The sequence below is a fragment of the Musca autumnalis genome, unplaced genomic scaffold (assembly GCF_047663935.1).
Source record: "Musca autumnalis isolate F117 unplaced genomic scaffold, ASM4766393v1 scaffold_1, whole genome shotgun sequence".
Lineage (NCBI taxonomy): Eukaryota > Metazoa > Arthropoda > Insecta > Diptera > Muscidae > Musca > Musca autumnalis.
In genome coordinates this window covers 319,747,810-319,771,147 of record NW_027411644.1, presented here as the reverse complement: position 1 = coordinate 319,771,147, position 23,338 = coordinate 319,747,810, and the positions used below count along the sequence as shown (strand labels likewise).

At 35.2% G+C, this 23,338-nt stretch overlaps 1 protein-coding gene across 6 annotated transcripts; it reads right to left on the bottom strand.

The window, feature by feature from the left end:
• On the bottom strand, nucleotides 1–20,991 carry LOC141390060 (organic cation transporter protein-like). 6 transcript variants are annotated; one of them, XM_073962508.1, is made up of 2 exons: nucleotides 20,896–20,991; nucleotides 1–2,955 (listed from the first exon to the last, which is right to left on the bottom strand). In XM_073962508.1, exon 2 carries the CDS (start codon nucleotides 2,432–2,434, stop codon nucleotides 725–727), a length of 1,710 nt encoding a protein of 569 aa, XP_073818609.1. In that variant the 5' UTR covers nucleotides 2,435–2,955; nucleotides 20,896–20,991; the 3' UTR covers nucleotides 1–724. The 6 variants fall into 6 exon arrangements, with proteins under 6 accessions (XP_073818609.1, XP_073818607.1, XP_073818610.1 ...); XM_073962506.1 differs by having other exon boundaries at nucleotides 20,903–20,991; XM_073962509.1 differs by having other exon boundaries at nucleotides 20,859–20,967.
• Between the last annotated feature and the right edge of the window lie 2,347 nt (nucleotides 20,992–23,338).

Below are 23,338 nucleotides of genomic sequence, written 5' to 3'. Positions count from 1 at the left end.
TTAGAGATATACGATTTCGATTTATGGCGGCAAATCGTATACAATTAGTTTTAAAAATACAACTTTTTCCTTTATTCAATTAGAAAAATCTCTCTTATCAGTTAAAGAAAATAAAAATCAAAAACACATTAAACAAACACTACAATTAATCCCATATATTTGTTTACAGAATTAAATAATACTTGAGACAATTGTTTTTATTTATAATAACACACACCCTTTTTCAAATTGTTTTATTTATTTATTTTTTAATGTAATTGTTCACCAATTAATAATAAATGGTTTATCAATACTCTCCTATTACTTTTTTAGGTTTCAAAATGATATGCATTAAAATTTATTAAATTATTTTGTTAAAACAAATAAATTCGTAGATTGTCTTTCTGTTTCTTAACCTCTTTCGAAATTGACGTTATGTTTGAGTGTTTTTGTTTTACTAAAATTTTTCTAAAAAAAAAACTTGCAGTATAAAAACTATGTATAATTAATACTAAATACGAAAAACTTACAATAATAGTACGTATGGTTGGGGTGTCCCATTGTTTGCTTGGTCACATCCAATATTATAGATTTTTTCGTTTATAAATTTCGAATTTTATGAACATTTGTCTTTTTTGAGGCTTATTTACGTCAGGACACCCTTATGTACGTCATTAAGCACATGTTTAGACTTATTTATAAGTACGCTAAACTACAACACATTTTCTTAATTTTCTCCACCATATCATTTGGCTTTGCCATTTGCTTGCTGCCCCCCTGCAGCTGCCACCATTGATGTAAGCTCTTCCCCAGTCTCACTGAGATCATTGGCATTACGACGTTTACCGAATTTTTCTCCATCCTCTATTGTTTCGGGCATTGGCTTGTTCAGTGTTTCGGGAAGCATTAGTGACAAGAGGCCACCCAAAAATGCCAATGCTCCACATATTATCAAAGGCAGGGGACGCCATATTTGTCCCAACAAATTCAGATAGGGCGCCAAAATACCACCAATACGCGCCACCATCGATGCAGCTCCCAAACCAACATTTCTCACCACAGTTGGGAATTGTTCAGCTGAGAAGATATAAATGGTTCCATAGGAAGCTGTAATGGCCAATTTTCCAATCATGGCAAATAGAATTATTAGCCAATTAAGATACGCTGGTACAATGATTGTTAGAAGCAAGGCAACACCTGCAACCAACATACAACCACAGAGTATGGTGCGACGACCCCAACGATTAAGGGTAAGTAGCAATAGAATGTATGCTGGAATTTCTACAGCTCCGGAGATCATGAAATTCAGCAGGACATTACCACCCAAATTATTTGTATTCCACGAGAGACCATAGTAGACGCCACTGTTGACAAACCAATCAAAGAAAATGATAAGGGTTTTACGCCTCAAATTCGGATAACGCAACAAATCAAAAACACTGGCCGCTGCTGCCTTTTCGTTCTTATTAGCCTCCGCGTCATTTTTCTTTTCCGCTGATTCGTCTATGAGGTTTTCATATACCTCTTGGGGTATGGTGACATTATTCACCTGGGCAGCCTTTTCAATGACAACAATCGCCTCATCTTTGCGTCCCTTGGACAAAAGCCATCTGGCTGATTCGGGTATAATCCAATGATAGCACATAAAAAGCACACCGGGCAATGTTAGGGCAATTTGCAACCATCTCCAGTCCCTAATGAAGTAGGCAAAGCCTGCAGTAAGCATGAAACCAACTGAGAAGAACATTTGACAAGCGACACCGGCAAACAGGCGATATGATGAGCCTACCATTTCCATAGCAATAACATAGGCAACCAAAAACACGCCTGAGGTTGTGGCTCCCACAATCATTCGGGATATGGTGTAGGTGAAATATTCCGGGGCCACACCAGCCAAAACGCCAAATACCACCTGGATCACCAGAGAAGCAAAAAATATAGGTTTACGACCATATCTATCCGACAACTGGCCAAAAACAATGCTTCCCAGTAGCACACCAACCATGAACAAGGAGTCGCTTGTGGCACTTAACAGCTGGCGACTGCACACCATATTCCATTCGGTTACCGCACTACTCTTGTACACACTCTGGTCGTAAACAAAATGCTCACATGTTTTGGTATGATTAATCGGAGGCACTGAGACGGTGGATCCATTTAAATAACCCTCATTGTAGTCCACATCGTAATATTCACACACTTGGTAGGTTTCTGTAATCTGGTCATAGGGATAGGCCAGATTCCATAGGGTTTTATTAAAGTTTTCAAAGCGTGTCTGATTTTGGCTATCATTTTCAAACGGCAGTACACAACGAAAATCCGGACGGGCCAGGAGAAAAACTCCAGCTAGCTTGTGAAAGGCACACGATATGGCGGGTAAACACAATAGGAAATAAATTTGTTTTTGATATCGGCCAAAGTCGCCCAGATATTTTATGACATCATCGTAACCCATGGTGACACTGATGACGTTGTCCTCTGTGTATATGTGGTGGGTATGTTGGTGGTCTTCTTGTGGAAATGTACTTTTTTTTCAATTGGAACTTCTTACAAAAATGCCAATTTGAAAATCATTTGCTAACGTCTCGCTTTCAAATCGAAGATGTTGTTATGATGGACTTTGGCAGCTGTTGGTTTTGGCTTCTTCCTTACTCTTCGGTGTTAGACCGGTTAATAAATCCAATTGTTGAATGTCGTCGTTTGGTTTGTTCGATTCTGAGTTAAAACTTGTTGCCAGCAAAAGAAATCATACAAACTCTTGAAGGCGTCCCCAACAACTGAAAACACAAACACCGATTAAAGGAAAACTCATGCGCAGATTTTGTTTTAGCCCAATTGTCTGTGAGTGTGTGTGTGTGTGTGACTTAGTGACAATGATGAGTTTTCCCTCCCAAGGCATGGGGAAACCAACAACCGGTTGTATAAATTGTGAGGATGTTTGTTGTTGTTATACTCCTCCGTCCAAGTTACACTGGTCTGCAATGAAACAAAGAAAAGGGGAATTGAATTGTTTATAATGTAATAAAACTGTATGTATGTATGTTGGTATGTTATTATTTACGCTTTACATAAAACTATTTTTTAAACAAACAAACAAACAGGCTTCCTTTGTATTAAACAACCCAGCGAAATTAAATAAAATCTAAAGAACAAGTTGAACTGAACATGTTTGTTATCACACAGCATTTTGTAAAGGTTTGTACAAGCTTTTGGGTTATCAAACAGACCTATTATCTGAAGACGAATAAATAGTTTGGCCTATTCTTATAACACATGCTGGAAGACAAAGAAAATACATTTTATAGCAGATATTATAAAAGTGAAAACAATACAATATTGTTTTGGATAAATCTTTAAGAATAAGATGTTATTTTAATAAAAACAAATGAGTTTTGAAGATAAACAGAAATTTGTCAACAGATTACTTATTTTATAACAAAGATATAGTAATCCCCGTTGGCGTGGTTATCTACAAAAATAAACGAACTTAAAATGCGTTTTTCTCGAAACTGGATGTTTAAGTTAGAATTGATTATATTGTTTTATTTGGCCCTATGAATCAAATAGGCATATTCGTTGAAATCTCCTCATTCCCATTTATTACACCCCTGTAATAGTATGAGAGATTTCAACGAATATTCACTTGACAACCGCCCTTTTGAAGCATCTATGCAGATGTCAACACACAACATAATAAAAACAAAACAAAGAAACAAAAAGAAGAGAATCGATCGACAGCTTGGATCGCAAGCAACTCACGCGCTTTATCGTAAGCCTGTACATATCGTTGTACAAAATTCTTAAAGGTAATATTGTTTACCAATAATAAACACCGGCAATTGAGCCAACCTTTTATTAAAACTATCGTGTTTTATTTTATTTATTTCTTTTCATTGTTATTGACGGCCACTCGTACGCATTGGGCGTACTGGCTCCATTGGGGAGCCTCGATACACTTGTTCCCCCCAAGTCCCTATAGTGCGGACTAAACATTTGGTCGCTTCGGGCCGAATAAACATTTGGTCCTTCGAGCCGGATAAACATTTGGTCCTTCGAGCCGGATAAACATTTGATCCAATCGAGCCGGATATTCCAGTTGGCATAATTTTGGAATTAAAATTCAGTCCACAACATAATTGCAGCTTTCAACTACTACCATCGGTACGTATAGTGCAAAGTGAGCAATAAATAAAAAGAAAAACAAGTGTTCCTTTGTTTGTGGCCATCTCGTTTTACAACGTCATAGATTCCCTCTTTTTTGTCAATCGGTCAAAGTCCAAATCGTGGACAGACATACGGGAATAATACAATCAAAACAAAAATAATAAATATTTTCTTCTAAATATTTCGTATTATTTTTCGTTTATCTTCTTCTACATTGTCGTTTACTTGTTTCTTATTGTTGTTTCAAAAAGTGTTGAAATATTCCCTTAAACTGCATACAATAATTTGCATTGATTTCGTTTCGCTTTAGCAGTGTAAATATAACAACATATTTTCATAAATACATCGGTTACATATTTACACTGCACGGCCTATTCGTGGTCCCTTCTGCTTTGATAAACACACGTTCGTATATCTACATACTCCAGCATCGTCGCTTTGTCGTACCGTCTAGTCGGTCAGTAAGTGGCTTGCATGCAAATATATACACACACGCATGTACGCATAAATATTGCATTTTTGGGCATTCCTCTTTCTGTCGTGTCCGTTTTTATTGCACAGTAACCCGCCGGTGTATTATTACACAGTACCCGGTCAGTAAATTAGTACTGTGACACATATTATTATATTTTATGGTAAATATAATAAATCGGTGTCAGGGAACATTTTAATAATATTTTTGGACATTTTGGAATTGCGTGCACCCTACAATAGGTCAGTTAGATCTTTTCTTGTGTAGGGCGTTATTTAAAAATATTTATTGCGATTTGTATATATTTTGGAATTTCAACATATTTTGAAATTGTTGCATTTTTTTGGACACAAATACACTACATTCGGTGGTTATTTGTAAATATTTGATATTGGATGCACCCTATAACTGGATTTTTTTCTTGTGTAGAGCGTATATTACTCATACTTTTGTGAATTTTGCAATTTTTTTTTTCTGGAATTTTGATATTGTTCGAATTTTCTGTTGCATTTTTTGGACAAATATACACTACAATTGGTAGTTATTGGTGAACTTTTGGTTGACATTAGACATTTATGGTCGATTTATTCTAAAATAATACCGCCTAGTGCCGTTTTAGGTAATAATTTTGTAAATTAAATGGTAGTTTACAATTTTTACCTACATTTTGGAATTTAAATATTGTTTTAAATTTTCTTTCTGAAAGTTTCGCTACAATTGGTAGCTTGATTATTCTTCCTTCAAATGTTTATCCGGCTCGAAGGACCAAATGTTTATTCGGCCCGAAGCGACCAAATGTTTAGTCCGCACTATAGGGACTTGGGGGGAACAAGTGTATCGAGGCTCCCCAATGGAGCCAGTACGCCCAATGCGTACGAGTGGCCGTCAATAACAATGAAAAGAAATAAATAAAATAAAACACGATAGTTTTAATAAAAGGTTGGCTCAATTGCCGGTGTTTATTATTGGTAAACAATATTACCTTTAAGAATTTTGTACAACGATATGTACAGGCTTACGATAAAGCGCGTGAGTTGCTTGCGATCCAAGCTGTCGATCGATTCTCTTCTTTTTGTTTCTTTGTTTTGTTTTTATTATGTTGTGTGTTGACATCTGCATAGATGCTTCAAAAGGGCGGTTGTCAAGTGAATATTCGTTGAAATCTCTCATACTATTACAGGGGTGTAATAAATGGGAATGAGGAGATTTCAACGAATATGCCTATTTGATTCATAGGGCCAAATAAAACAATATAATCAATTCTAACTTAAACACTGGATTTTTTGAGATGTGTCACTCTTTGAGTAAATGAGCGAAATGTCTTAGTTGTATGCGGTTAAAACACATTAGATTACATTTGAAAGTGTATGTTTGCATTCATATATTACCAATAGTCGGCACTTTAAGGTTTTTCCTAACTTCAATGCTTCGCCATTCCCAGTAAATTTTTCCAATTGCAATGAAATAAAGCTTATTTGTATTTTAGTAAAAAATGTTATACGTTTGATAGTTTTTATTATTTTAGATAACAAAAAACATACTTTTACACAAATTCTTGAATATATATATAATTTATCTTGTATTTAGCATTTTGTTTGGAGACGCTTTACTACTTTCATTTTCGTACTTCCCTCCATGTCTTAGGAACCGTTAGACGGACGTTATCAATTTTTATTTTCTTATCTGCTATGATGTGATCAATTCCAAGTGGTATTTTATATCAAATTTTTCCCTAGAATCTTCATTTTATTGGAACTAAACTTTAAAAAGTATCCTGCGCTAAATTGGCATATTTCCTTAAAAAGGGGTAAAAAATCAGAAATCGCAAATAATCGCAGGAAATAATTTGAGAGGTTATTCTAGACAATATATACCTATAAAAAAATATAAAAATATCTCGATCCGATCTGATCCGATTTTATACTTTACTGCTATTTTAATTGCAGAAATCGAATAAAATGGACGTTACATATAATTAGCCCGCAACATCTAAATTAACATAATAGTACGTTTATATATAACCGGATTTAACAAACCCACTGGGTTTCAAATGTAAATTCCTTTGCGTATACGTCAAATAAATCCTCAGTAAGAAGTTTAACCCAGCAAAAGGCTATAATATAAACATGGCCTAACTTATGGCTTATAAAACTGTTTAGTTCAGTTAAATACATTTACGATAAACCAAAAATACAAAAGATTCGACAATAATATGATCACAGACAGCACACGTCTATCACAATTTTACAACTAAAAAACATCATCGTGACCACTGTAACAAATATCTATTTTAAATACACCGTTATTCCATTCCATTCTAATTATTGTGTATGCCGTTAAGTACAGTCAACCCTCTAGTTTAATACTGTACTAAAGTTTCATAGTTTCTTTGAAGTCGATTTTTTGATTTTCTGCACGCCAGATCGGTATTTTTCCCACCGTGCAACGGTGGCGCCCAAAGATCTTACTATCGACAAACCCTTATATAGAGGGTGCGGATGCAATGGCCCAATCAGCCACCCATCTTTAAAAAAACTCGATTATAGGGACATCAAAAATCATTGTAAGAACTGATAACCCTCCGATGACGACCTACGGGTTTAAAACCCGCTTTATGATTGAAACATGGAATGTAAGAACTCTCTGAAACATCGAGACTCTAACAAGTCCAGAGCGAAATGTCAAATTATCGTTTAGACGTCCATGAACTATGCGAAGTCAGTTGGTCGAACTCATAAACACTCAAAAACGGATATAACTTAATTTTCTCCGGGAATGCTATTAACAGAATAAATTTATGCAACATATCTATCGTACAGTGCTAGGCCCAACGGAACCAGATGATGAAGAATCAAAAGGTCTATTTTACTCTCAACTTGACGTAGTTACAAACGCTCTACCGAAAGGAGACATCAAACTTATTATCGGTGATTTTAAAGCTAATGTGGGTTGTAATAACAGCAATTAAAGCACAGTTATGGACACACAAGGCCGTCGGGATATAAGAAATGATAATATACTGGGTTCGTCTGTGCCACATACCGTCTATTTATTATGGGCACAAACATATCCATAGATACACATGGGAATCCCCAGATGATCAAACGGGAAATCAAATCGATTATATTATCATCAGTAAACTTTTCCAGGTGCTCAATTCTGTTTCTATGAAAATTTGAAATTAAAACTTTTATAAAGGAAAAAAACTGTCAAATGAAAAAATGTATAAAGAAACAATTTTCCATTCCCAATTTTCATAGAACGAGAATCTAGGCCCAGGGTCTCAATTCTGTTTCTATGAAAATGTGAAATGAAAACTTTTATAAAGGAAAAAACTGTCATATGAAAAAAATTATAAAGGAAATATTTTTCATTTCAATTATTCATAGAACAAGAATCCAGCCCCTGAACTCGCTTATGGAAGTAAACACAAGACGCGGAGTCGATATCGATAGTGATCACATGCTGTTAGTTGTTACTCTACGTTTACATCTGGCCGCTATAAATCGTCAACATCAAAAGCGCAATAAACTAAATCTTCTGGCACTGCAAAACGCCAGAAGTCCCGCACAGATATATGCTAATACTAACAGAAAGATCCAAGTAAATAAAGCGACAACCGTCATTGGAATTCCAAAGCCATGGATTACTAGTGAGACTCTCGATGCTATGTACCATGCATCTGCAACTACTGTTAAGCGTTTAACCCGTTGAAACGTATGACGTATGTAAAACAAAAAGTTAGCTGAACAAACAGATCAAGCTGTTAATATTGACAATATTCGTGGTGTATACGAAACCATTAAGAAAATGTGTGGTAATAATATTAGACCTATAGCAACAATCAAGGGCGAAAACAGAGGTAAATTAAGCAGCCCTGCTCTTTAGCACTAAAGAGCCATCAGAAAAAAAAATTGCGCCGCAATCCGAGGAGAGATGTAAATACAGATCCACCTACGTATGAAGAAGTATTAACAGCTCTAACTTCACTCAAAAATGACAAGGCAGCAGGTTTGGAAAACATACACTTGGAACTTCTTCGGCATGGAGCTGAACCCATTGCGCAAGGTATCACCCCAATTATATTATATATACATACGTGTGGGAAACATTGTTACAATCGCCAAAAAAGGTGATCTCACCCAGTGCAAAAATCATCAAAGTAATGGCACAACGTAAGGGCGCCCATGCTACAACTAAAGACAAGAACGAGCAGTCCAAAGATACATTTAACGAGCACTTAGATAATAAAACATATGACCGGTGTCCTGCCCATGGCATTAAAATTATTCGAGGCGATTTTAATGTTAAAACTAGAAAGCGAAATATCTTTCATCCAAACAGTCTTGCAATTCAGACACCACAGTGAAACATAGAGAATGCAATGAACGAACGAACATACACTGTACAGAAGAGGGACATCGGACGAACGGGCGGGAATAAATTGTCTGAAACAGATTTCGTCCAATCATACTTGGCGTCTAATACCTCTTGATTGGCCACCATTGGTAAACACAAACGCCTTGTATGCTCAGGTTCGATCCTCAGGACACACAACCTGCGATTTTCAACGGTGATACTGCTGACATTTCCTGAGTATTTCATCTAATTGAAAATTCTCAATAAACACTCGGAAACCTACATAAACGTTGGACCCACATTATTCAGGAAATATGAATCGGATATGAGAGAAGTCTCCCTTGTCCCTTCGTGTATGTTTTTGTGGAAATGTATGTATGGTAGTTGATTGTACTCATATGGAACATTCATCGATACTAGCTGTTTTATATACTCGTACTCACTGCTTGCCTTGTGATTTTCGCTTAATTTATATGTATTCTGTCTTTAAGACATTTATCTGATCCAAAAACTTCCATCGGATCCAAAAACTTCGGAGTTTGCTTTCGATTTCGTGAACCCATACACAAATGATATTGAAATGAACATTGATCAGGAGGCACATGTTATATTAACCCTTTGAACCCCGATTTTTTTCCCGTAGATATAAAAATATTTTTCATATTTATTATGATTAGTAGTAGCAAAAATAAGTCCTCTGCGAAAAAAATTCTTATCAATTCCTCGTGGTTAGGGAGTTACCAAATATTGTCTGTGGGCAACATTGGGCCATTGTGGTTATAAAAATTAACAAAGTTTGTTTCTTAAGTCTTTGTATTACCGTTATATTTTTTATTATTCATGATGTGGAAAAGCATAAACTGTTGAGTTTGTTTAATATATATAGTTCATATATATAGTTCACAAATTAGCCAATTTTGACGTATATTGTGGTGTTCATATAATTTGAAATGCACATATTGACATTTTTCGGAGAAGAAGCGTTTGAAAAATATTTTCTATTTTGTATGCAGACTCTAAACCTGATAATATTGCCCTTCATCCAATACATAAAATAATCATAATCGATATGTGAACAGATATCCGTTTGATATCTTATAAATCCCTATTATGTAAAATGTATATGCTACAAAAAAAAATGTGACAATCTCCTCTTAATCCAAGTCCAATCTTCGAATAATGATATAAATACAATTTTTTCACAATTCCGAATGTCCTTATGACCTTTTGTACTTGATTGAATACCACTATTCAGCATTTTCATCTTCCACTAATGTAACCACCTAATTGCCAAAATGGCCCAATGTTGCCCACAGGCAACTTTCAAATTTTAAAAAAATTATAAATGCTGATTGGAACTGTAAATTTTAATGTTTGTTTTTTTATTTTATTAGATCAACATCAAGGCGAATTTAACAAGGTGATCCAATAGTTGACGTTAGGTTGTAGTCTTCATTTGCTGTCAAATTTTTTTTGCGCGAAATATCCACAAAAGTTAGAAGAAAACGCTAAAATATTATTCGCGAAGCTTAAACAAAGATGTTGTACACAGATATTTTTTATAGAAGCGAAATATTTGTTATTTATTGTTGATTAAAAATATGTTTTGACAGCAAATGAAGACATAGGTTGCTATTATTGTATCACCTTCTTTCTTACACCATGATCAACATCTTAGTAAAATTTTTCAAATAATGTTGGCTGCAAATTTTCGATTCATTTGACATTTAAGGGCATTTTATAAAATCTATAAAATATTTCATGTCCAAAATTTTACTCGACTACTTATACTTAAACAAGCATATCATCGCCAATATAGATATACATATATATTCCAAAGTAATTTCCATTTTTTATCGAGCTCAAACGGTGTGCGAAATATGCATATACACACATGCAAAATTAACCACAGGCAACATCGGGCCACAAAGGGTTAAGGTTCAAATAAACTGAAATTTGAAGGTTATGCATTTCAATAAAAAAATATTTTTTTGGACATTCTAAAGTGCTCCCAATACCCTATTTAACGGTGCCCGCCGTATATCCGCAGGACTGTATTGAAATAAATATAATCTGAAAGTGCACCCAATACACCATTTAACGGTGCCCGCCATATATCCGCAGGACTCATAAATTTTTCCTAGAGGGCCCCTCAATAGGTCCACCCACAAATATAGAGTGTTTTCATAAACGGTCAATATTTCAAAATTTCTACAATCATCATGTATTGAAATAAATATAATTTGAAAGTGCTCCCAATATCCTATTTAACGGTGCCCTCCATATATCCGCAGGACGCATAAATTTTTCCTGTGGGCCCCTCAATAGGTTCACCCACAAATATAGAGTGTTTTTATAAACGGTCAATATTTCAAAATTTTTACAATCATCATGTATTGAAATATATATAATCTAAAAATGCTCCCAATACCCTATTTAATGGTGTCCTCCATATATCCGCAGGACTCATAAATTTTTCCTAGAGGGCCCCTCAATAGGTCCACCCACAAATATAGAGTGTTTTCATAGACGGTCAATATTTCAAAATTTTTACAATCATGTATTGAAATAAATATAATCTGAAAGTGCTCCCAATACCATATTTAACGGTGCCCTCCATATATCCGCAGAACGCATACATTTTTCATGGAGGGCCCCTCAATAGGTCCACCCACAAAAAAAGTGTGTTTTCATAAACGGTCAATATTTCAAAATTTCTACAATCATGTATTGAAATAAATATAATCTAAAAATGCTCCCAATACCCTATTTTACGGTGTCCTCCATATATCCGCAGGACTCATACATTTTCCCTAGAGGGCCCTCAATAGGTCCACCCACAAATATAGAGTGTTTTCATAAACGGTCAATTTCAAAATTTCTACAATCGTCATGTATTGAAATAAATATAATCTGAAAGTGCTCCCAATACCCTATTTAACGGTGCCAGCCATATATCCGCAGGACTCATAAATTTATATATGGGATGGACCTATTAAGGGGCTTCCTAGGCGAAATCTGTGAGCGCATTTCATAATCGGTCGATTTTTTTTAACTTTCTACAATGAATCAATCGGATATCAGCATATTCTGATAGCCAAAAAATTCCTACCCCCCAAAGATTTCGCCTAGGAGGCCCCTCAATAGGTCCATCCCATATATGAAGGCATTTCATCATCGGTCGATTTTGTTTAACTTTCTTGTGTAATAATATTTTTTTTCAAAAATTTCCGATTTTCTCAAAATTTCCACAATGAAATACTTAGTGCTATGCATGCCTGCATCTTTTTTTTATATCCTGAGCAATATTCTATAACATACATATATCCTTCAAAGTCGTTCTTCAAAATCGTTTTTACCTTCGTACGAATCTGTTATAAAACTGTTATACTGTTATACCACCAATGTGGGTTTTGTCTCCGCTAGTTAAAATCTCTTTTATCTTCACGCCCATCGGGATAACTTATATTATTATTCTTTAGATCTGGTCATCAGTGTGAGCTTTGAAGATATGGGCTGAATCTCATATTGGTTTTGTTTGAATTTAATATTTAGTATATTTTATCTCAGATATTGTTGTACCGCTGCACTATAGTTAATTTGCCCAGGCAAAAAGTCTATTTTGCAACTTTTAATAATAATAATTTTTTAGTTGGCATGTCAAAATTTATAGATATGAATGATATTTTTCAAAATAGCGAAATTATCGCGGTATAAATTGCCGTCAAAGTGAGAATTTCGAAAAAATAAAAAAATAGGTTTTCACTAAAAAATCATCATTTCAAAAACTGAAAAGCCAATTGATAATTCCCTTCGCCGGGATGAAATCATGATATTGGTAGCGATCAGTAAATTTTGCAAGCTGTCAGTGCGTTTTGTAAACATTATTCTCTGCAAAGAGGATAGTAATGAAGTTAAGCCAATGGAGGAATACTCCAGACATAAGCAATAATTAAAAAAATATATATTATAAGGCATATTACAATGTATTTAAAGCCGCGGGAAAATAAACCAAATCTATAAATATAAAAGAGTAAAGTGATGACTGACATATCTACAACGCCCAGACGAATCGGCTGAAGCTAGAATCCCCAAATTTTGTGTGAGGATTAGTCTTGGGGCGAAGGTGCTCGATAAGGCTGGGTTTTTGGAAATTCGTGCTAGAAGGGTGCGAAAAGCACTAAAATGTACTAAAAATGGTCAAATTTGTGTGGGGGCCGACTAAGAATCAACGCCCAGACGAAACAGCTGAAGCGAGAATTCCCAAATTTTGGGGTAGGATTAGTCTTGGGGCGAAGGTGCTCGATAAGGCTGGGTTTTTGGAAATTTGTCCTACAAGGGTGCGAAAAGAACTAAAATGTACTAAAAATGGTCAAATTTGTGTGGGGGGCCGACCAAGAATCAACGCCCAGACGAAACGGCTGAAGCTAGAATTCCCAAATTTTGGGTGAGGATTAGTCTTGGGGCGAAGGTGCTCGATAAGGCTGGGTTTTTGGAAATTCGTCTTACAAGGGTACGAAAAGCACTAAAATGTACTAAAAATGGTCAAATTTGTGTGGGTGCCGACTAAGAAGCAACGCCCAGACGAAACGGCTGAAGCTAGAAACCTGAAATTTTGTGTGAGTGTTAGTCTTGGGGCGGAGGTGCTCGATAAGGCTGGGTTTTTGGAAATTTGTCCTACAAGGGTGCGAAAAGCACTAAAATGTACTAAAAATGGTAACATTTGTGTGGCTGACTGATTAATAATCAACGCTCAGACGAAACGGCTGAAGCTAGAATCTTGAAAATTTGGGTGAGGATTAGACTTGTGGCGAAGGTGCCCGATAAGGCTGTGTTTTTGGAAATTTGTCCTAGAAGGGTGCGAAAAGTACTAAGATGTACTAACAATGGTGCTTTTTGTATGGCTGACTGTTTAATAATCAACGCTCAGACGAAACGGCTGAAGCTAGAATCTTGAAATTTTGTGTGAGGGTTAATCTTGGGGCGAAGGTGCTCGATAAGGCTAGGTTTTTGGAAATTCGTCCTAGAAGGATGCGAAAAGCACTAAAATGTACTAAAAATTGTCTCATTTGTGTGGCTGACCGCCTATAATCAATGCCCAGACGAAACGGATGAAGCTAGAAGCTTGAAATTTTGAGTGTAGGTTGGTGTTGGTATGTAGGCGTGAGATAAGGCTCGGTTTTTGGAAATTCGAACTGGAAGGGTACGAAAAGTACTAAATGGTACTAAATATGGTACCCTTTTGTATTAGGCAAACGGGAAAAGCTAGAATTCTGAAATTTGGGATGAGGGTCACTGGTGGAGAGTTAGAAAGATGTACCAAAGGGTTTTTGGAATTTCGACCTAGAAGTGTACGAAAAGTACTAAATTTAGTACCACTTGTATATTTTGAACGGCTATAGCTAGAATCTTGAAATCTATATATAAAAAAATGGTGTAAAAAATGTATAGTAATTCATAAAATGAGAACGGATAGGCCGATTTCTGTAAAATTTTTTGTCAGTTATTTGCATTTTCGAGGAGAAGGTCTTTACGGAAGAATATTTTGGAAAATCTCTCTGGAAAAGTCGGAAAATAGGAAAAATCGAAAATTGAGTTTTTGTATGAAATTTTGTTCCTTAATAGCGAGACGAAGTTCGCCGGGTCCGCTAGTTTGGTATGGAAATAAAGGATGGGAGGTGGTGTTTATGAAAGGAAATTCGTTCCCATGTGTACGAAAAGTACTAAAGTGTACTAAATTTAGTACAATTTGGATTTGAGTGAACGGATAAAGCTGGAAACTTGAATTTAAAAATTAAGACTACTATTGAAGAGTAGGATTGAAATATGAGGGTTATTTTTGGAAATTCGTACTTATGTGTACGAAAAGTACTAAATTTGGTACAATTTGGATTTGGGTGAATGGATAGAGGTGGAATCCTGAAATTTTGAATTAATATTACTGTTAGAGTATAGGATTGATGAAGTTTTGAAAATTTGTACTTATTCGTACGAAAAGTACTAAACGGTCGTGAATTTGGTACAATTTGGATTTGGGTGAATGGATATAGGTGGAATCCTGTAATTTGGAATCAAGATTACTGTTGGACTGTAGGATTGAGTTAATCTTGGAAACTCGTACCTATGGGTACGGAAAATACTAAATTTGGTACAATGGTACTAAATTTGGTACAATTTAAATTTAGGTAAACGGACAGAGCTGGAATCTTGAAATATTGAATTAAGATTTCTATTGGGCTGTAGGATTGAACAAGTTGTGGAAATTTGTACGAAAGTACTAAATGGTACTCAATTTGGATTTGCGTGCACGGATAGAGCTGGAATTATGTTTTGGATAAAAGGCAGTAGTTTTTTAACTTATACATATTATAGGTACTGAATTTGGTACTAGTTTGGCGTTGAAGGGATAAAGTGGAATTTCGAATTGTTGTTGAGGGATGGTGTTGGTGTTTAGATAAGAATTTTTTTTTTAAATGCATACAAATTCTGAAATTAGGCTTAGGGCTGGCTGACTTATTGAGAAATACACAATGGTATTAAATTTGACGTTGGTGTGGCAATGAAGCTGGAATAATATAATTAGTGCGTGAAAAGTACAAAATTGCAATCAATTTGGTATTGGGCTAAGGAATAGGTATATTATCTATTTGACAAGTTCATTTAGAATACTAAATATTGAAGCACTGGTATTGGGTGAATCGATAATTGAAATTTGTTGTGAGGATCACTGTTGAGATTGGATCAGAATGTTTATTAAAATCCACATTTAAATGTATGAAAGGTTTCCACATGTAATACTATTGACATTGGGTGAACAAGTAAGCCTAAAACTGTAACAAGCTAATGAGCTAAGATTCTGGATTCTAAAAATTGTACTGAATAATGTTCTATTGTTTCTATGTTAACACGAATTCGGTTTCTAAATAATGTAAAAATTGTTTCACAAACATCCCAGACGGGACAAGGGACACTTCTCTCATATCAATGAGTGCACCCCGATTCATATTAGATCAATGATATGGGACGTACTGATTATCGCCGAGTCCGAACGGCGTGCCTTACGACACCATTTGTAGAGAAGTTTTACATGACTGAAATACTCAGTAAATGTCGCCAACATTACTGAGGGGTATTTTGCAACCGGGGAATCGATCGGTTTTCTACATTTTGATATCACAAATTCCAAAATTCGGACTGAAATTTAAAATGTAGGTCGCTGTTGAAGTTAAGAGGTCTTTTTTTTGAGATTCGAACAAAACATGCCCGAACAATACTTCAAAGAAATTAAATATCAATTTAAATAGCTATAAGCCCATAAAAATGTTCAGTGTTCACCATATTAAATGTTTATTTGAATATTATTTCTTTTCCGCATATGAAGTAGCGGGCATTTTGCTAGTATAAATATATGTAAAATGAATAGATTGGCAATTGCGAGTTGAATTTATTTAATATATAATATAGTTTAAACATTTTGGGTAGCGACCAAACAACACAAAATGTCAGAAATAAATATTTTATTTTTCTTAAACCCACTTCATATCGACTTATACTAAATTGGCCGTGTTTGGTCGTGATTTTGCCACCTAGAACACATTACTGAAAGTCTTCTGCATTGGTTTTACTAGGTTTTATCAGATTTCAATAAAAAGTCTTAAAATTGTGTATGTTTGGTTTGAGAAAATAAATAATGAATATAAAAAATATTGTTGTTTAATGGCGACAAATTGTTAATTATATCCGCGGTTTTTTATAAACGGTGCGGCAGTAGTAAGCTTTATTTTATCTCTCTTTTACATATTATTTATTTTATTATTTTATTTACAAAGGAGTATGTTCAAAAAATATACAAAATTGTAAAAGAATTCGTTTGAAAATCTACTCGCGGGGACAAATTTTTTGTTACTTACTACCGTGATAGTTTTCAACAGTTTGCTGTGTATAAGAGAACTAATGAAAATGGTATTGGAAGAAATAGCTTTGTTCGTTATATGCGTAGTTGTTTATAACCGTTGTTCGTTATATCCGAATTTATCTGTAGAAATCTTTGTTTTATCTCACTTTTACACATAAGCAATTTAAAAAGTTAAAAAATCCTTTAATTCCGCTTTTATTAATTTTTGCCTCAAAAACAGGCCAAATTACCTATAGTGCGCTGTAGTTATAAAAAAGGGATACTATATCATCAGCAAACATGATAAACCGGCTTCCCTCAATAAGCCAGTCCAAAATTCTATTCTGTAACATACAGTTAGGCAAGAAAAGTATTGCAAAAACCAAAATTGTAGAAAATTTCATATTAATTGTTCGTTTATGGCAACAAATTATGTAAAAACTATACGGTTTTTTGTGCAAATCTCTTGCTATAGGTCCTTACAACAATATTCCATCAAAATATGCAAAGGTTATTTGCGATTTATAACAAATACGGTCAAAAATAAGAATTAACTACTACTTGGGGGTGACAATAAAGGTATTGCAACGGGAAAATCAGTACCATAAAACTACAAAATTTTTGCAAATTTTTGCGGTCAGTATGCATTTTTATGACTTTTGCGGCTAATAATAGACTAACAGTATTGAATGCAATAAAGTTCAGTGATAAAAAATGCGGTCATGGAGGGTCATCAGGCAGGTAAAAAACGCATGGGACCATATTAACAATAAACAATGACGAATCGGCCACAGTCAAGTATGCCAAGTATGAATATTTGACTCAATATGTATGTAGGATAATGGAACAATGCAAAACAGTCCGATTTTGGCTTTGAGAACATCGAAATACCTCTGGAAAGTATATGGAAAAAATTGACACTAGTGTAGTATTTTGAAACGACCTACGACAGAGCACTATTTCGTCTCTCAATGGTATTGATATGATTTAATTTTTACTAAGTAGATAGATATTATCCTCTGCTATCACAATAAATCCAAAAAATTGCGCCAAAACCAATAAAACCCATCAAATATGGAAATTAAACCGCTACTGGAGAAACTGGAATACCGAATATTTGGGTACTATATTTTTTACATGGAAAATAGTATGCCAAATTGGGTTCACGGATATAATAATGATTAGGAAGACATCCCCACTGACATCATTAAGAAATATTTAATAGTCATTAGTCTGAAAGTCAGAAAAAGCGATCCCGAAAGCTCAAACAAAGTCAACTACCACCATCCCAAAGACCAGATCATGACATGTTAATCTTATTTGTGTAAATTTCCGATGAAATATAACAACACAAAACTCTTAAATACATCGGGCCAATATCCCGATATCAACCCTCATAAAATGTTTGGGTCCAATTTAACAAAAAACTCCAAAAACATCCTCCAACGAAAGATCAAGATTTACTAAAAATTGGGGAACCAGTATCCTTAGAGTGGAACATACCGAGCCTTAATTTTTGGTTTAACTAAGCTCATTAATGCTCCAATGAATGTCCAAAGTGTATAGACAACTCATTAAGGAACACACCTTTGGTAATTCTCGAAGAAACCATCGATTTTGCAATTTTTGCAATACTTTTATTGTCACCTACAAATAGTAGTTAATTCTTATTTTTGACCGTATTTGTTATAAATCGCAAATAACCTTTGCATATTTTGACGGATTATTGTTGTAAGGACCTATAGCAAGAGATTTGCACAAAAAACCGTATAGTTTTTACATAATTTGTTGCCATAAACGAACAATTAATATGAAATTTTCTACAATTTTGGTTTTTGGTATTTCTTTCAAGATGTCCAAATTTTCAATAATACTGAAGGCAGAAATAAGCTCTGTTATGGGTTCACCATTAGTTGTTTTTTATTTACCGGCAGGACCTACAATCGTATTCATGTCACTTACAATTGTGATAAGTGGAACAAATATTTTTCGAATTAGTTGTCCATCGTTAAAACTCGTTTAAGTTTTTATATTTCCTAGAACTAATAAAAAGTTGTGTATAAATTACACTGTGCTACAGTGAAAATTTGCAGGGGTTCTAATGCAAAAATTCGGTTTTGTGGGAGTCCACAGAAGACGAAAATACCTTTGGTTTCTTTGGGTCACTTCGGGTTTTCATTTTATAACGGTAAATGTATTGAAAATGGGTTTTCTTGGATTTTCAACTTTAAATGGACATTACTTCTTTTTTCCACAACCGATTTACACATACTTTTTTTCATTACAAAGGAGAGAGTAATGCCTTTCGAACTAGCCATAGATTTTTAAAATTGGTTAACAAATGACTATGTAATAGTGGTTTAAGTGTGACAAAAACGCATTAAAAAACAGTAAAATGTGTTTCCTTGTGCTCCAGGCTGCGTAAATGACACCTAACAGCAAGCAGGAAATTTAGTTGGCTTTCCAAAATGGGAAAAACCAACAAATTCCGTTGAAAAATGAATGCGTTATGGCATTTTTTGTGTTTCACATTTTTGGTTTTTTTCATATTTTCCTTTATAAAACATTGATACCTTGTGCGTAATTGTTAAGCAGGACAATCACAACTAGAATCATACATGCTAAGATACCCATATTTTATAAAGGAAAATATGAAAAAAACCAAAAAGTTGAAACACAAAAAATGCGATAACGCATTCATTTTTCAACCGATTTCGTTGGTTTTTCCCATTTTCGAAAGCCAACTAAATTTCCTACTTGTTAACAGTAATTAATTGCACTGTTAGGTGTCGTTTACGCAGCTTAGAGCACAAGGAAAAACATTTTACTGTTTTTAATGCGTTTTTGTCACACTTAAACCACTATTACATAGTCATTTGTTAACCGATTTTAAAAATCTATGGCTTGCCACCGTGGTGCAATGGTATGCACACCCGCCTTGCACACATAAGGTCGTGGGTTCGATTCCCCGGCCAGGCAACATCAAAACACTTTTCAACGGTGGCAAAATACCCCTCAGTAATGTTGTAGACATTTTCTGAGTATTTCAGCCATGTAAAACTTCTCTACAAAAGTGGTGTCTTAGACACGCCGTTCGGACTCGGCGATAAACTGTAGGTCCCATATCATTGAGCTAATATGAATCGGGGTGCACTCATTGATATGAGAGAAGTCTCCCTTGTCCCTATGGAATGTTGTGGAACAATTATATTATATATTATGGCTTGTTCGAAAGGCATTACTCTCCCCTTTATAAAAAGCAGTGTGTGCAAATCGGTTGTGGAAAAAAGAAGTAATGTCCGTTTAAATGTGAAAATCCAAGAAAACCCATTTTTCACTACATTTACAGTTATAAAATCAAAACCCGAAGTGACTCCCACAAAACCGAAATTGTGCATCAGAAATCCTACAAAAAAATTGTGTCCACTTTTGTACCACAGTGTTATTAGCCACAGAGTTCTTAGTTTCAGTTATTGTGGTCACGAGTTCAAACCTTTTTTCTTTTTAAATTTACTTCTTTGGAAACCGAGATTCCAGTTGTTTCTTTTTTCGGGTATTTTTTGCAAATCACTTTCCGCACTTTGCTAAAATTTGTTGTGACTAACACTTCATCAAAATCATGACGTTTATGGTAAATTTCTTTTTTTTTCGATAGAACCACTTTTTGTTGGATATGACGTGGTAGAACTGCGAGCAAATTTACCAAGTCGGCAACAATATTTTCACATCGAATCGAAGGTAACGAACAAACACACATTGTTTGGCGTGGGGATAGCCTTGATCCAAGTGACCGTGAATTTCTGAGGAGAAAATTGTATACGTAACGAAGAACAAGGCCCACATAAAGATATTTTGCCACTTTTTTTTATCTTCTACACACTAATATCGGCTAAATGCATAGGTGAATGACCAGGGAGAATAAAGTACTGTATCTTGAAAAACCTGCAATATTGTGCTACTGAACAAGAAACAACACGTTATCTGCTTAACTATTTAATTCTTTTTTTGTTTGTAATTTTGTATGTACTTCATACTTTGTAGACCAATTGCTACCGGAAAGAAACCAGCTACCGAATGTATAAAGAGTTTATGATCAACTGACTCAGTTGATATTCGGCCCACTGAAGCGAACCAACCAAGCCAAAAGCCGCCTCAGTGAAATATTCTACCAATACTCTCTCGTTTTCTCTGAACAATTATTTGAGAAAGTAATGCATCATTTCACTGGGGAGTAAATTGAGAGAGAGAGAATATTTCGTTTTTTTGTACTTGGAGCACCCAACGAAAATCGTATCGTACGACGTCGAAGACTTGTTATTTATGTGAGTTTGTTTGTATCTTGCAAAAAGACACGAGTCTACAATTTTACACACAAAAATATCACATTCTATACGTATTGTTTGTATGTATGTATCGCAGACATGGTGCGATAAAACAACCACTTTTTTATGGAGATTTTATTTTATCTAGTAAATACAAATCATTTGTATCTTTTCAAAATTGTTTGGTGCTATCTGTTATTATTATTTTTTTTTTTGTTAGAGAGAGTGGAGTGTTTCTATTAACACTCATAAAACTTTGATAATGACATGATTTAGAAATGCGGTTTGTTGTCTGGATTCGATTAATTATTTACATTCAATTTACCTTCAATATCAAGTACCAATAAAAATGTAATAGGGTGGAATGACGAGATAGATGGCTTCTTCTTTTTCAATAAATTGTAGTACAGAACGAAACACGCATATGTAGCACATTCCTCAACAGAGAATATTTGAAACCCCGCTTCAGTGATTTTCTCCACCAGTTTTCACCTACTTACCTGAGACGCCACGAGACAATACACGTTACACACTTCCATGTGCTTCATGAAATTTCTTCCAAACAACGGTTTTGGGATTATTCCGCCAAATGTCGAGTTTTAAACCCAAAAATGCAGTTTAATCATTAACTGTGTTTGGGCGCCACTATTGTAGCTACGGTGGCGCCCAAACATAATCAATGATTAAACTGCATTTTTGGGTTTAAAACTCGACATTTGGCGGTATAATCCCAAAACCGTTGCTTGAAAGAAATGATAAAACTGGATTTTTTGTTTAAAAAACTATGGTCACGATGCTGCGTGGCGTCTCAGGTAAGTAGGTGAAAACTGGTGGATAAAATCACTGAAGCAGGGTTCCAAATATTCCCGACAGACGGGTGTGTGTTTGGACGCATAGATAGGAGCCAAGGCACATTTATATAAGGTAGATGCATGAAATACAACAACTAACAAATTGAAAATCACCAAACTAGAAAAGACACACCGGCACTCCACTTTTCTGAAATTTTCTTGCTATCGAAGGGGTAGGTCAAAATCTAATCAAAAATTGCTGAAATAAACCGGTATTCTCATTGACGACCTTTGGATATCGTACAAGGACAATGAATGGATTCTGCAATGTGCAGTGTGACGTGACAAATATAAATTCCAATTTTCTCCAAGTTGAACGACAAATGCTAAGATATAGGATCTTCTTAATGGGTCTCAGTGAAGTACGCTGGAATGGGGTTCTGGTGAATATGACTTCCCCAAGGGCAGTAACTTATGAATCGGGTGTTGGGCTGCTAATAACAACAGATACTCGAAAAAGTCGATTGTCAGGGACCCAGTTTTCAGAAAGAATTATGAACGCCCGCTTTAAATCTACAGTTCCCTAGACGAGTGCGCGTCCGAATAAGCTAAGGACTTCTTCTACAGCCCACTAAATGCATAATAATAATATAATTGTCCCCATCCCAGAAGGGAAAAGGGAGACTTCTCCCATATCAATAAGTGCACCACGATTCATATTACCTCAATGATAGGGGACCTACTGTTTATCGTCGAGTCCGAATGGCGTATCTAAAGACACTACTTGAAGAGAAGTTTTACATGGCAGAAATACTCAGGAAATGCCGCCAATATTGCTGAGGGGCATTTTGCCACCAGTGAAAATTTTACCCTGCCTTCGGGTGTGCTACCACAGCAGAGGTTTCCATAACATACATTGGTAAAAGTATTGGAGTGTCATCACATTATAGAATTTATAAAATTACGTTCACTACAGCAGGGCGATAGATAGGGAACTCGGTACGATAACGTTTAGTGGCGTTGAATTTAACACAATAAAACAAATGTCAAAAATTTCTTATTTCAGAAAGACCTGAAGAAGGTAATCATCAATTTAGTTTCAACAAGTATACGGCATTGGCGAGATGCATAAATAACCTGCAATACCTGCAATAAACACACTCATCTCTAAACATTTTCGACAAAATGTATGTTGAATGGTAGAACTTTGGATGATATGAAGGAGATTTCGATGTGATGGTGATGAGATGTTGTGGAGTAGTGTTGTCGGGCTTAGCGGGTTCTAGACTACGGTAGCCGACGCTATGGAGTGTGAAAAGCAAAAATCACCTGGGTTCATTTTTGCCAACACCCAGTG

Excerpts from the sequence above, each read along its gene's own strand:
- LOC141390060 (XM_073962508.1), bottom strand. The coding sequence starts at position 2,434 with ATGGGTTACGATGATGTCATAAAATATCTGGGCGACTTTGGCCGATAT.